The sequence below is a fragment of the Vulpes lagopus genome, chromosome X (genome assembly GCF_018345385.1).
Source record: "Vulpes lagopus strain Blue_001 chromosome X, ASM1834538v1, whole genome shotgun sequence".
NCBI lineage: Eukaryota > Metazoa > Chordata > Mammalia > Carnivora > Canidae > Vulpes > Vulpes lagopus.
Genome location: NC_054848.1, coordinates 94,594,000 through 94,608,016, shown reverse-complemented (window position 1 = coordinate 94,608,016; position 14,017 = coordinate 94,594,000). Strand labels below are relative to the sequence as shown.

The 14,017-nt window shown below is 45.7% G+C and overlaps 1 protein-coding gene across 6 annotated transcripts in view; it reads right to left on the bottom strand.

The window, feature by feature from the left end:
* Positions 1–3,543, bottom strand: part of GRIA3 (glutamate ionotropic receptor AMPA type subunit 3) — a 281,171-nt gene extending 277,628 nt beyond the window's left edge. For 2 of the 6 annotated variants that reach the window (XR_005985642.1, XM_041740748.1), the window contains exons 1-3: positions 3,115–3,542; positions 2,722–2,848; positions 1,421–1,579 (exon numbers count right to left, since the gene is read on the bottom strand). Coding sequence is in view for 5 of the 6 variants with exons in the window: in XM_041740748.1 (XP_041596682.1) it covers positions 1,421–1,579; positions 2,722–2,848; positions 3,115–3,135 (307 nt within the window). In the remaining variant the exon portion in view is untranslated. Of the gene's footprint in view, positions 1–1,420; positions 1,580–2,721; positions 2,849–3,095 lie in introns of all 6 variants that reach the window. The other 4 variants (XM_041740749.1, XM_041740750.1, XM_041740751.1 and 1 more) reach the window with 4 other exon arrangements.
* Between the last annotated feature and the right edge of the window lie 10,474 nt (positions 3,544–14,017).

The following is a 14,017-nucleotide window of genomic DNA, read 5'->3' as shown; positions in this document are numbered from 1 at the left end:
TATAGACAGACATTTTGTAACTTTCACACTTAGCTGGAATTAATAAGTTCCTATTTTTGTCAATGTCGGAAAGCCAATGAATGTCAAATACAGAGTATCTCTGAACATGTTCATATAAGGATCTGTACCTTCAGCTAAAATTTTCTTAAACCTGCTAAGTGTCACATTTCTTGCGAAGTACTTCACCCCCATCCCCTTGACCTAAGTCTTCAAATCCAAGGAGCCTGTGCCCTTGGTGACCCTTTCAACGGTTATTGAAAGTCACATATCCTTTGCCGCGGAAGAATTTGAAGGAAGTTATATTCAAAGTTTCACCCAATGAAACATAAATATCATTTCTCCCTTGAAACAAAATCAAAAAACCCCAAATGCCAAACTACACCAGCCAAAACAGCAAAACATATTTATGCCATCATTAGCCTCATTGTGAGAACTTTTAGTAAAATAAGCTTAGATGAAGAATTACCGGTCTTTCTCATAAAACAATCCATTCAAGAAAAACCTGTGTCCAACAGGCTATTGGTCATTTGGGCTCCCATGGTTTTACTTCTCAAAATGTCCCCTTTCCAGAGGAACAATCACAGAGCACAACTAGGTATTTCAGAAATGGCTTTGGGGCTGATGAAATTCCTCCCTTCTGATATTCAGGTTTTCTGCTGCAAGCTGTCCCCCCCTCCTTTTGCTCCTTAGGACTGTGTGGTCCTTAAGAATCAGGAGGGCGAACAATACTAGGGGAGGCAGAAGTAGCTTCCCAAACAGTAATCTGAGCTCTGTCTTTTCCTTCCCTTCAGTTTGCCAGGCGTTCATCACTTGTAATGAGTTTGTTGTCTTATCAATTCCTATCAGAGCTCTCTCAGTAATAAAGGTGATATTATAGGACAGAAAGAGGCCAGGGAACCCAGCCTGATCTGTGCCTCAAGGTCACTTCTTTGCAGAATTTCTCATATTTGCCTCCTAAATATTAGGCGATTGTCAAATTCAGCTCATTCCTACAACCAGGAGCGAGCTTTAACAGTCAAGTAATGTACATCCTGAATTGACTCAATCAAGAGGTTTCTTTTTTTTTTCATCCCATCTGAAGAAATTTCCCTGAACAACCATGCTATTTTTTCTTTCTTTTTTTTTTTTCCAGCCAAAAGAGGAGTGTGGGGGGGAGGGAACGCCAGTTTAGCAAGGAGGAAAATAAAACTTTTGCATCTAACATTATTCACAACAGAGTTTTGTGCACTGCCTTAAGTCCCTCGGCAGGATCCTACGTAGCTGATTTATGTCGCATGAAACCTGGATTGACTAGAACCCCTAAAATGTCTACTGAGGCAATCACTGCCCCCCCCAGCACACAGGCAGAGCCTAAGTCCCACAAGCAAAATGCAAATGAGCTCCCCAAGGTCCCAAAGGGAGGAAAAGCAGATCTACTTACAAGCATTAGTCACAGAAAAACTATTGGAAGAATCCAAGTGATCTACGTGGTAATTCAAATGGAAGGGCTTCTCCGTGGTGTTCTGGTTGGTGTTGTATAACTGCACGGCAAAGCGGAAAGCGCTGTGCTCCTGCACCGTGTTTCTCATGAAAAGTCCACCTAGAAGCAAAAGGAACCGAGATTTGGCTCACGTCCCCCCCCAAGCACCGGCTACAAACTGGGGGGCACTATAGACAGGGGATATCTCTCAACGGCACTGGGGGGGTGCGGTGATTATTGATTTTCAACCTGAGTGTCTTTCTAGACTCTTTGTGAACTCCAATTTTGGCCAAGAGAAATCTGGTTTTCCTCCTGAGCGAGGAGGAAGAGGCCGGAGAGAAGGGGGAAAGGGGAAGAGGGGGCTGCTTTGGGGTAGGACGCTGGCAGCAAGCGCAGGACTTGCTTCTTTCTCCGGCAGTAGCTTCCTCTCTACTTCTACCCCCCCCCCCCAACCCGACGCCCATGTCCACAGGCTGGTTCATCTTTTCCTGGTGCAAAGGGAAGGGCTGGGAAGAAAAAGCATTCCATTCCCCCTGCTGCCCCATCCTGCGCCCGGTAGCCATCCCCCATCCCTCGGACAATACGGGGGTTTGGTTCAGCAACGGCAACGATTCTAACTTCTCGACTTCTAAATAGGAGCCAGAAGCTGAGAGAACTCTCTGCCAGCGCCCGGGAGCCGGGCTCCAGACCCACACAGCGGCGATTCCTGAATCCGTGGTCTGCGTGACTTCGCCGCCGGCTCCTTGCCTCACCCCCGCCTCCCACCCCATCGGCCACCCGCCCCGGCTGCCGCCCGGGTCTGGGGGATCCAGGGTGGGCTTCCTGCTCCCCCGGCTCTAGCCGGTCTCCCGCAGACGGACACGCGGGACGGGGCGCCCTGGCGCGGCCAGACAGGCGGCATCACCCCGGGACAACTTGCAGCCGCGGCACGCACGCCATGGCAAAGTCCAGAGCAGCGAGCCGAGAAGCCGCGACTCTTCGCCCCTTTGCAGCCTCCGGCCTCCCGCATGCGTCCCCGGCTCGGAAAACCGGGCCCCCCACCGCTCCCACCCCGGCCCCAGGAGACCCCTCTCCGGTCCCCGCCGCTCCCCAGCGCAGCCGGCTCCCTAGGGCTCGGCTCCCCGCCGTTGCTGCCTGCTCCCCGTCCCCGGTCCCCCGCCCAGGCCACGCAGGATGGGGACCCGCGGCCGCAGCAGCCCCGCCAGGGCAGCGGTCTCCGGCGCAGGGGAGCCCGGCCCGACCGGCTGCTCGCTCGCGCTTACCTATGCTGATGGTGTTGGGGAATCCTCCGTGAGAATGACCCAAAAGCCCCAGGACTAAAAGGAAGACCGCCCGGAGCACGTTTTGCCCCATTTTCTTCTGCCTGGCCATGCTACGCCTAAAACGAAGCTGACAAGAGCATGGGCGCAACTCAGGAGTCGTCAAAATAATAATAGAAAAAGAAAAAGAATTCGCCGGCTCTTACACCCCCTCCCCTCAACTTGCTCTCTCTCGCTCACTCTTCCTTTCCACCCCACACTAGTCCTCCTCCTCCACCGCCTCCTCTCTCTCTCTCTCTCTCTCTCTCTCTCTCAATCTCTGTCTCCCTTTCTTGCTCCCTCTCCAGGCTCTCTCACACCCCCTCCCCGCCCCCCACCTCACTTCTGTCTTCACACCAATCTGGAAGGCGGGTTCATTGGCTGCAAGCTCGGTTCGCCAAAGCGATCTCTCTCCCTATCACTACGAGAGACAGAATGAGAGAGAGAGAGAGAGAGAGAGAGAGAGAGAGAGAGAGAGAGAGAATAAAAACCTAAAACACCGAACAAAACAAAAAAGACAAAACACCGAGAAACAAAACAAACAAAAAACCCCGAAGAAACAAAAGAGAGAGAGAGAGAGCAAGCGAGCGAGACAGACAGAAAGAAATTATAAAGAATATCCGAGACTTCTTCCCCCAGAAGATGGTGGGTCTAAAGAGGGGAAAAAGAAGGAAAGAGCGAAAAGGCTCAGCGCCGGTGAATTGGGCTCTTCCAATTGGGCCGGTAGGGGGATATTGATCAAAGTTGATCTGACGTGGAATTAAAGCCGCACACCGCTTAGCTCCACTGCAAACTGCAGCCCCGGACTGCAAAGCCTCGGCGCTGGCGTTTGTCAACACCGGAGATGGGATCGATAGAAACACACTAGTCTTCACGTGGACTAGCCTTTCACGCGGCAACTGGCCCTTTAAAAAACAGAAAGAAAAGCTGCATTGCCTCTGCGTTTGTGTGTCTGTCTTAAAGAAGGGGGGTCCTGGGGGGGCGGTTAGCGGTTACTCCGGAGTCTTTGTAGAGACTCGGAGAAGCTGTTCCCATCACAATGCGCCCGAAGATGCTGCGCATGCCTGGTCTCTGCCGCTCAGTTTTTACAGCAGAGATCCGAGGGCAAGTGAACAACCCCCCCCCCCCCGCCCCGCAACCCCACGGCTCTGGGAGGCCAGTACCTCCCCTTACCCAAGTGCAGAGCCGGGCTGTGGCGGGGAGCCGGCGGTGATGGGCGGCGTGGGGCTGTTTGGGAGGGCGAAGAAAAGTATGTGCGTGGAAGTGGTAACTAAAAGGTTAATGAAAAGGACGCTCAGTCCCACCGGCAGACGAAGGAGGAGAGGGGTGTGGGAATGTGCTGGGATAAGGGTGGGGATCGAAAGTTAAGGTAGGAGGAAACTGTCCCTAGCTGCTTTGCTCCCTTGCTGGAGCGTCTGGACAAAGCAGCCTGGGCCCCTGACTGATGACCCCAGAGGCAATCAATTCTGCCCGGGGCCTCTTTTATTTCCTGTTCTAAGGGGAGGAAAGAACCTTCCAAGACGGGCAGTGCGGCCTGGATCTCCGTTGGGGGATGGTCGCCTCCACAAGAACCTGTATGGGGTGATAGACTCTTCTCCTTAGCCCCTTTCTCGGGTGGTGGGGAAAAAAGAAGCTTCCTTATCTCCCAAGTCTTTCACTCCTCCCCCAGCTACTCAGTAAGAGACAAGGTTTATTCCTCTCCATGCCAGCTACTCGGCTCTTCATATCCTCTCCTCCTGGTCTATGGGAAAAATGAATTTTTCCTGCCAGTGTACAGGAAACTGGTCTACATGGGGCAGGGGCCCAACTGATCCACCAGTTACTCTAGAACTTTGGATTTGGCATGACACAAATTGGAGCCTGGAATAGAAAGTTTCCAAACCCTCCAGCAAACAGAAAAAGGGTTCTAGGCTCTCCTCAATTTTATATCCATTCTGATAATGCAAAATCTCTTTCTATCCCACCACTCATGGAAATCTTTTATCTCTATGTGGATAGTCCATGGCTAGGAATGAGGGAGAAACCTGGATGTCACAGGAGACTGAATTTGCAAGTGGCTGGAGCATTAGGGCAAAGGACTTGGCAGACTAGGTTGGCCACCCCCTGAGAAGTGTTGAGAGTGACGTAGCATGGTTCAGGAATATAGGCTTAGGAGACAAGACTCGGTTCAAGACTGTATTCTATTACATATAGGCAGTGTGTGACCTTGAGCAACTTTCTTCATCTGAACTCCAGTTTTCTCATCTGCAAAATGGGAATATTACTACTTTCCCTATAAAGTGGTTGTGGTTTAAATACGGATCAAATAAAATAGTGGATGCAAAAGCGTCTAATTCAGTGCCTGACTCACAGAAGAATCAATAAATGTTAATTTCCAAAATCCCTTCCCTCTTTCTGACCTTTTAAAAGCGCCCCTTCTCCCCTCATGCTGTCAGCCTCCCCTTTCTCCACCAGCCCCAGACCTCAGACTCTGCTGCCAAGTCTTTGCCAGTGTTCCATCAAAATCTTCCCATCAGGGTACCTCACGAGCCCTAGAGACAGGAGAAAATCTGGTAGATGAATCTTTACTAAGGTTCTAATGGCGGCAGTGACAATTTGATATGAAAAATGACATTTAGAGAACCTCGACTCTGTGCCAGGCACTACATGGCCCTCCTTTTAGATAACATAATTGCATTGTAATAGGAGCCTTCAGGGCCTTGACCCAAAGGAACAACTCTAATGAAGAGTTTCAGTTTTGATTTCAGGTGGGGAGACACTAGACACTCATTTTGGATGGAGGGGGATGGCTTTCAGCACATCTCACTTCATTCCTGAAAGCATCCAGGTCCCCATCCATGCTTGGCTAGCCATTAGAAAAGGTGAATGAAGAGACATGTGGCCATCTTCACTGTCAGTTGGCTTGAAGAGTAATGGGGTGGATCAGAAACCAAAGATGAGAGGAAGAAAGGCATTTCAATGCCTCTGCACTTGAAAATCCTCCATTGGATTCATCCCTGTAAATGGCATCTATCCTTCCCATTTTCATTCTCCCCTGCCCACTACCTGTTCTCCTCTCTTTTATCTGCTGCCACTTTTTTTTTTTTTAACTTTTAGCTGTCAGTGGCAGCTGTTGGCAGAATTGGATTAGTCCCATCTGAGCCAGCAGGGACACAGTGGTGAACTAGGCATATTGCTGTTGGTTGAAAAGTCCGTATAATACATGCAAATTCTTTTGCATTCAATCCCTCACGCAAGAAAGCAATGAGATGCTTTTTGAACTTCAGCTTTGTTTTTCCAGAGCCAGAGATTGTACTAGCAGCATCAGAGCTGCCAGAAGTTGCCGACAAAGCAACAAAGCAACAGAGCCCCACGTCTAGCTCTCTGTGGTTGAGAGGTATCTCTGCTGGATTCGGAATTACCTGGTAGTCTTCGGACCCATAGTCTGCACTTCTAAATGAGCTCTATGATATAGTTTAAGCAGCAAGAAAAGAATTCCTTGCAGTTCTTATTGAGAAGTTGTTTGCACTCTTTCATGAAATGGTTAGTCAGGTATAGCCACAAGAGGGGACACAAGAGAGGCACAGGAAAATACGTTTATTATACTCACAAGTTTTAGAGAAACAGAGTCACTGTATGCCATGAAGGCCATACAAGGCAGGGGACCACCAAAGCAGTGGACTCAGCCAAGCAGATGGGGAGAGAGAGAGAGATTGACCCAAGGCAAGTGCTTTTATCAGGATGAGCACACAGCAAAAGGCATGAGGTGATTTCATTGGTACATTTGAATGCTAGTAGGTCACAGTCAGGGGAGGGCAAGGCGGGGAACTTGTGTCAGGGGCCAGCCTCATCACAGTGGAGCACCCAGTCACCTGGGTGGGGTGCTCACAGCCCGTTTGGTGTGTGAGGATGTTGAGGCAGAAGGAAAATACAAAATCTTAAACTTTACAATACAGAAGTGAAAATAGTGCTTCTCATGATGTTTCTGTTCGTTTCAGGCTTGGGATAGGGGCACTTGGGTGAGCAGAAATAAATGTCAGCCAGTGGATTTGGGGGAAAAGATCTAACTACACATTGATCCTCATAGCTGTTAACTCGATACCTTGGAAATAAGGAAAATAATGACAAAAATCATCCTGATTCATTGGAAGGAAACTGCTCCACCCTTTAAAAATAAGGAAACCAAGATTCTATGTCCTTTGCCTAATGGAAAGATAACTTCCTCACTGTTTGACTTGAAACTTTGATATCATCAATGAACGTTTGACTACCTGCTATGTGGCAGACTCTGGTAGGCACTGGGGATATAAGGAAGCAAGGCCATTTCTGCTTTCAATGAATTTCAAGTTCAGAGAAGGGGCAGATGTATTCAGTGGCAATGACAATGTAACATGGTAAGTGCTGTGAAAACAGTGAGCACCAGGTACCATGGGAGTACAGAGGAAGGTGTTCAAAGATCTGAAACAAGATACTTCCCTTATCCCAGATTCAGCCACATGCCTCCAAAAAGAGAAGATAAAACAAAGTGATTTCTAAAGACCCTTCCTGCTCTCCTGTTCTACGGTCCTAAAGTTCCATAAGGCAGGATCATCTTAGGGTCAGAAAAACTGTCCAAACTTTAGCCTACAGTTCTAATCAAGGAACTACTTTAGGTACTCCCGATTCCTTATGGCTATCTCTTGCACTTTCATTCCTGGATTAGTTGGGAAGAATAGAGTTCAGTCATATCTGGAGACCAGGTTGGGTGTAACAAATAAGAAAGCCTGGGTCTCGGGATCGAATCCCACGTCGGGCTCCCAGTGCATGGAGCCTGCTTCTCCCTCTGCCTATGTCTCTGCCTCTCTCTCTCTCTCTCTCTCTCTCTCTCTCACTGTGTGCCTATCATAAATAAATAAAATTTAAAAAAAAAAAAAAAAAGAAAGCCTGGGTCTTTCATCTAACTTCTCTATCATTCAATCTTCTCTGTAGAAGTCTTCTTCTGTAGAAGTCTTCTATGTAGATGTCATCCTTAGGTGTTGCTGAATAAATCCATAGCCCTGCAGAGCTGAAATTCTAGGCATGGGCCTAGTTGGAACTGCTTCTGGTAGGAGTTTATGGGTAGCTCAGAGAAGAAGTCTTAGGAACTTGGGTTTGATATGCCCAGAAATGGATCATAGCAACTTCCAGGAGGAGACAGTTACACCAGGTGAGCGTGGCCATGGAAGCAATTGTTTATCTTGAATTATTTTCAGATTGGCTTGCTGTTTATAGATGGCAAGGGTGTTTTGTTAAGAACTACTTGTTTTGCCCTGAGGATATCTCCCTCCAGGAGCTATTTACGGGCCTAATTACTTGGAGATGATCTTTCCCCTTTAGTACCTCTGTTGGAACCTTTTCTCTCTGGATGAAGCGCTTTCACATTGCCTCCTTTAGGTACTTTCAGGGCTAGTGACCATGCTCTTGACTCCTTCAGTTCCTAGGATGTTTCATGCTTCAGGCAAGACGAGACGCACTAAAACTGGCCTAATTAATAAGGGGAATGCACTGCCTCACATATCTGGAGGCGACAGAGATAAGACTGCTTAAGAAATGATTAGACTCGGGCAGCCCCAGTGGCGTAGCAGGTTAGCGCCCCCTGCAGCCTGGGGTGTGATCCTGGAGACCCGGGATTGAGTCCCACGTCAGGCTTCCTGCATGGAGCCTGCTTCTCCCTCTGTCTGTGTCTCTGCCCCTCTCTCTCTGTGTCTCTATGAATAAATAAAATATTTTTTAAAAAAGAATTGATTAGACTCGGTAGTTCAAAAATTTTATTCGGGACCTAACTTCTTTCTCCTTTCTCCTTTTTTCACCCACCATAGCATGGCAATATGTCTGTAGCATGTCTTGTCTTCACATCTGCACCACATCTTATATCATTTGTTCAAAATGAATCAAATGAACATTCATAATCAAATCCTGTGGTCCAGTAATGTCAGATTTAGGCTTGAACTACCTGAACTAATCGCCTTGGCATGGGGGGAATAGGATTACACCCTATCCATAGCGTCAGTTCTTCCCCACGCCTCTCCAGACCACATGAGCAACAAGCAGTGGGGGAGGGAGATATGGAGGTTGAGTGGCAACAACCACAATAACCACTAAAATCCCTGTCTTGCCAAAGGTCTGCTCCCTGAGAATTGTTGGTAGTAATCATTTTACTCTTGAAATCTCTCCAGGCCCATGGTAACTTGCTGAATGGTCTTGTCTTTGGTCCATTTGAGGTAGGCTGCTCAATGGTGAGATCCTTCTGTGACTTTAGTAACTCATCCCCCTAAATTCAGTTTGTGATGCATCTGCCTGATATTTAATTCTGCTCCTAAGAAAGTAATTTTATACTGAGTGTCCAGGGTAAGAGACGAATGTAGAAATAATTCCTTTTCCTAGGGGGAGAGAACAGGCCTTTGGATCTTTTCACATAGGGATTTAGTGACTCTTCTTTATGTCCTCCTCAGGATAAGCAGAGGTCTGGAGTGTTACTCCACAGACTGTGAAACCCAAGGAATCAGAGAGGTTTAGTGAATAGCTCAAGGTCACACAGCCCAGGGGTGGGGAATGGAGTTTCTTATCCCTCTGGGGCTTTATCCACCAGACCAGAGTCTCCTTCATGCTGTGAGAGAATTGAATCATAACAAATATATTCTGCTGGGATGAGTACAACTTAGCTAATAATTATCCCCTGGTGGGCTCTGAATGGGCTTGCAAACTGCAGATGGAAGTCACACGGCTTTGAGACTCCCACTTCTGACAAAGTGACATTCTTATACCAGATTACCTCCCGAAGGTGTTATTGTTGACATTTTAATTAATGTATGCTTTTTAAATTATTTATTTATTATTAGTATTATTTTTTACTCCTCTGAGAAGGTTAGGAAGTGTCACTGTCAAATAGCACAGGCAAGTCTGGGGAAATTGACCCCCAGCCTAAAACTCGCCCTGCCTCACAGTCCTAATTGGGGATGGGTTGCATATTCGAGCAGATTTGGGAATTTTATTGAAGAATTCTGGATGCCGATCAGTTGAGGAGTTATGCTTTTATATTTGGCCGGAAACATTTTCATTTTTCAAAGTACTTATGAAAACTAGAAACTGACTCTGGATTCTGAAGCTTACATGACTGTATGTCAGGAACTGAGTCAGCATCATGTCACATCATATGAAGTCAAACAGACTCCCCCCACCCTTCCTGAGGCATGTGTATGTGTGGGGGTGGTAGTGATGAGATTGGGACAGCTGAAGCGTATGTGTTAGATTGAATGAGTGCTCTAATTATTCACTCTTTCCTGCATTCATACCTTTATCATGGTCCCACGTGGGCAGTTTATTTCTTTGCCCCTTAATTTTGGGCTTGGCAATGTGACTTGCTTTGTCCAGTGGCCAGTAGAAGTGACAGGGTACCAATTCCAGCCTACATTTTGAGGAATCTTATGCCGTTTTGCTTGCCATCTTCACCTCTGTGGGTGTCATGAGAAGAACATGTACCAGATAGTTTCCTGGCCCAAGAAGGATGAATGATGTGTGGAGCAAAACTGGCCCAGTTGATTCACAGGCCTGAAGTGAGAAACAGAGCCATCTCAGTTATTATATATTACGGTCTGTAACAGAGCTGCCCGGTTGAGATTAGTCTAGATCAGCTGAACCACGGACAACCCACGGATGGGTGAGAAATGAGAAATGATTTTGTTTTAAGCTACTAAGATTTGCGGCTCTCTGATATAGCAAGTATCTGCTTGCTCACCTCACCAGTGGTGAGGTTCTATGAGTGATCTAAGGCTAAGATGACCACGTTTCCTGGTTTGCCCAGGACAATTCAGTTTATGCTCATTGTCCCAGTGCAGTTATTACTGATGCCCCCTTTCACTCTCAAAAGTATTCTAGTTTGGATGATAAACTGTCTGGTCTGTGTAGCCGAGGCAATGAGTGGCTTCTGGGTTGCTTCAGGGGCCAGATGGAAGACTCGTTATCTGTTTGTTTGCCACTTATACCACATAATTTCTGTTTCCCAATCTGTTTGATTAGGGGGTTTGACCCTAGCTATCTTTAGGAATAAGGTATTTTTAACACTCTCTTAGATAGGGGAAGGTCTGTGTTTCCTGCTTTAAAAGTGAATTCAGCATATTTAGGGGAATGAAAAGATAACTGGAAACAGTTGAATTTTCAGATACTTGACTGTAGCTAATTCTTACAGAGGAATTGCTGGATTTGCTAAAGTTAAATCTGTTCTAATCTGTATGCCGTGAGCATATTCTGTTGAATCTTCGTGACATCACTTCTCTGAACATAATAATATTTTGAGGGAAAAGAAAAGCATCACATTTTTTCTGGGTGATTACCCCCACACAGCCAAAATCAGTGGTTTTCTCCTTTGAAAATAAGGTATTTTCTAATTTAAGAAAATCTAGTATGTGGAAATACAAATTTGGAGAGAGTAGTTTACTAAAGGATTCACCACATGTTCCCTTTAAATAGTGAAGTGCTCTCATGAAGTGGTTATGAGTTGGATGTGGTTTGCTCCCCAGGGGATAAGTGGCAATGTCTGGAGACTTTTTGATCGTCACACCTGGCAGTGGGGAGTTGGGGAGGATTTCTACTTACACTTAGTAGGTAGAGACCAGGGATGCTGCTAAACTTCCTATAATGCACAGGACAGCCCCCAACAGCAAGGCATTATACAGTTCCAGAGGCCAACAGTGCCACTGTGAAACCCTATTTCTTGTACTCAGAATAGGAGTTTTAAAAAACCAAATGATTTCCACACACCTTTTCAGAAACGTAAATATAGTACCAGGTATCTGAAAACCTGGATTCTAATTGCAGTTATGCCCAAATTATTCTTTCTGAGGCTCAGAGTTTTAGCTGTGAATTGGTAATATATCTTATCTGCCTTTCCATATGAGGCACTGAAGAGATATAGATATAGATGATGATAGATAGATAGATAGATAGATAGATAGATGATAGATAGATAGATGATTAATAGAATCCACTCAATATTGTGACATTCAGATTGGTAAAGTTGATTAGTTCAAGTTAATGAAATAAGGAAAAGTGAACTTTCTGGGAGAATTTCTACTGCTTTTACTTTTCTAAACATTCTATAGCAATAGCTCTCCGGTGAGGAAACTGAGACAGGTCAGAATTCCCATACTTCCCCAAACCTGACACCAAGGCTTTCTGACTTCCTATGCTGTTTTTGCCTTAACTCACTGCAAGCTACCTACAGTTCCGTTACTAGACATCAGTGCTTCAGGTTACAAAAATATCTCTATAGTGATCCTCAGAGTGCAGGGCTAGTCAGAAAGCTAGTTGCCACAGTCCCCACTTAAGTTTGGGGAATGGCATGGACTCTGCTAAGTAGCAGCAGGGAGAGAGACTAAGAACAAGGTTCACAAAAAAAAAAAAAAAAAGAACAAGGTCCACCTAGTTTTCGGAAACTCTTCACGGCAGAGAGGACTGGCTATATCATTTGTGGGGTCCAATGCAAAATGAAAATGCTGGGCCCCTTGTTCAATCGTCCCAACTTTCAAGGCAGAGACAGCAGAGCGTGATAGCAAGCACGGAGCCCTGTGTAACTGTACAGGTCAGGCTGATGAAGCTGGCCCTGAAGGCAGTGCCTGCTCTAAAGGAGGAGTGCCTCCCTCTTCATTTCCCTGGGCTCTTGACTCCAGTCCCCAGGGAGAAACTCATTCACTAAGGGTCCTATAAGGTCTAAAGGAAATGAAAGGGCTTCCTCTGGGGAGGCTGCAAACAGTTCCACACTGCTTCTTCTGGCCTCCCTCAGTGGGTAGCCCCAGTCCCAAGAGAAGTTTCGAGTTACAAAGGAAGAGGGAAAAAATCACTTAAAATCACTGTATTTTGGCAGGAGGCCAGTCAAAGAGTGGTCTTACAGTCTTACCTACCCTGTCATCCAAACTCACATTGAGTTCCCTAAGGGAAAGATGATTTTACATCCAGAGGTACCACATTAAGAAAGTCCCTGTGAGGCAATACCTTTAAATTCAAAGCAAAATAAGACAAAGCAAAAACAAACACCCTGTCCCCCTCAAAGTTTTGGTTAAAAGTTTAGAACAGTGTCATGTTTTGCTAATAAAGGGGAAGCAGTGACTCCTCCTCAATTCTGAATTGCCTTTACTCAAATTGCTGATATATACAGATTCAGTTGGTTTTTCCCCTGATGGTTATGATGATGACAACGAGGTCAATGATCATGGTGATGATGATGACTAATATAGTTCTTCCCAGGGACGAGGTACTTGCTAAAAGATTTAAGTGTATTGTCTCATTGAATCCTTACAGCAATTCTTTGAACTAAGTACTGTTGCTGTCCCCATATTTAATGCAAGCCAAAATTAAAAGCATCTCATACAAACTTGAAAGGAAAGAGACCCCCGAGAAGCATCTACTAAACAAGGAATGATAAATGGAGAGTAATTGCACAAGTTAGACTGCGAAAAGTGTCATTGCCTTTTCTGTTTATTTAAGGATGCTTACTCTATAGTATATTTTGTGAACACAAAATCCATTTTTACAAGCTTTTCATAATGCTTGGTACCCAGAGGCTTCTCAAATGAGTGCTGAATGAGTTAATGAATTAATGAATGAGGGCTTCCATGAACTTACTCAAGATCTCTACCTTCTTAAGTTTCTTGAAAACATCCTAAGCAATTTAATCATGAATTCTGCCACAAGGGTTTTGAGAAACAAAATTTTGTCGTTGGAGAAGTACACTGTACCTTCATTTCAGGTGAATCATACCTATGTTATCAACCTTTCTGATATGGTTGTAAACTAAGGCATCATTACCACCACCTTGTGGGTGTTTCCAATAATTGCAGACCAATTACTCAAGCACAAAGCCACAGCATCTTGACTATTGAAATCTTACACTTCCCGTCAGTACATTCCTTGACTTTTGCTTAAGTTAGATTCATGGCAAACAAGTTCAAGCAAAAAATTTCTATATCTTTTATTGCAGGTAAAAGGACAAGGCCTTTTGAGGTGCAGAGCACTGTGGAGAAGAGTGGAGGGTGAATCTGGTGAGATAAAAGGAGAATAAACTTTCTCTTCTTGCTACTTCACGGTCAAAACTTACCCATCCTCTCTGACTTCCTTTCAGGATTCTGTTAGATAAGTGGTTGGTACAGTCCACATGGTACTTGGCGGAAAGCAGTCCTTGTGTTACCATTAAGGAATGGATGGCAGTTGAGAAGAATTGGAAGCTTGAGTCAGTATAACATTTCCTGTTTTTTTAAGAACATGGAAATTG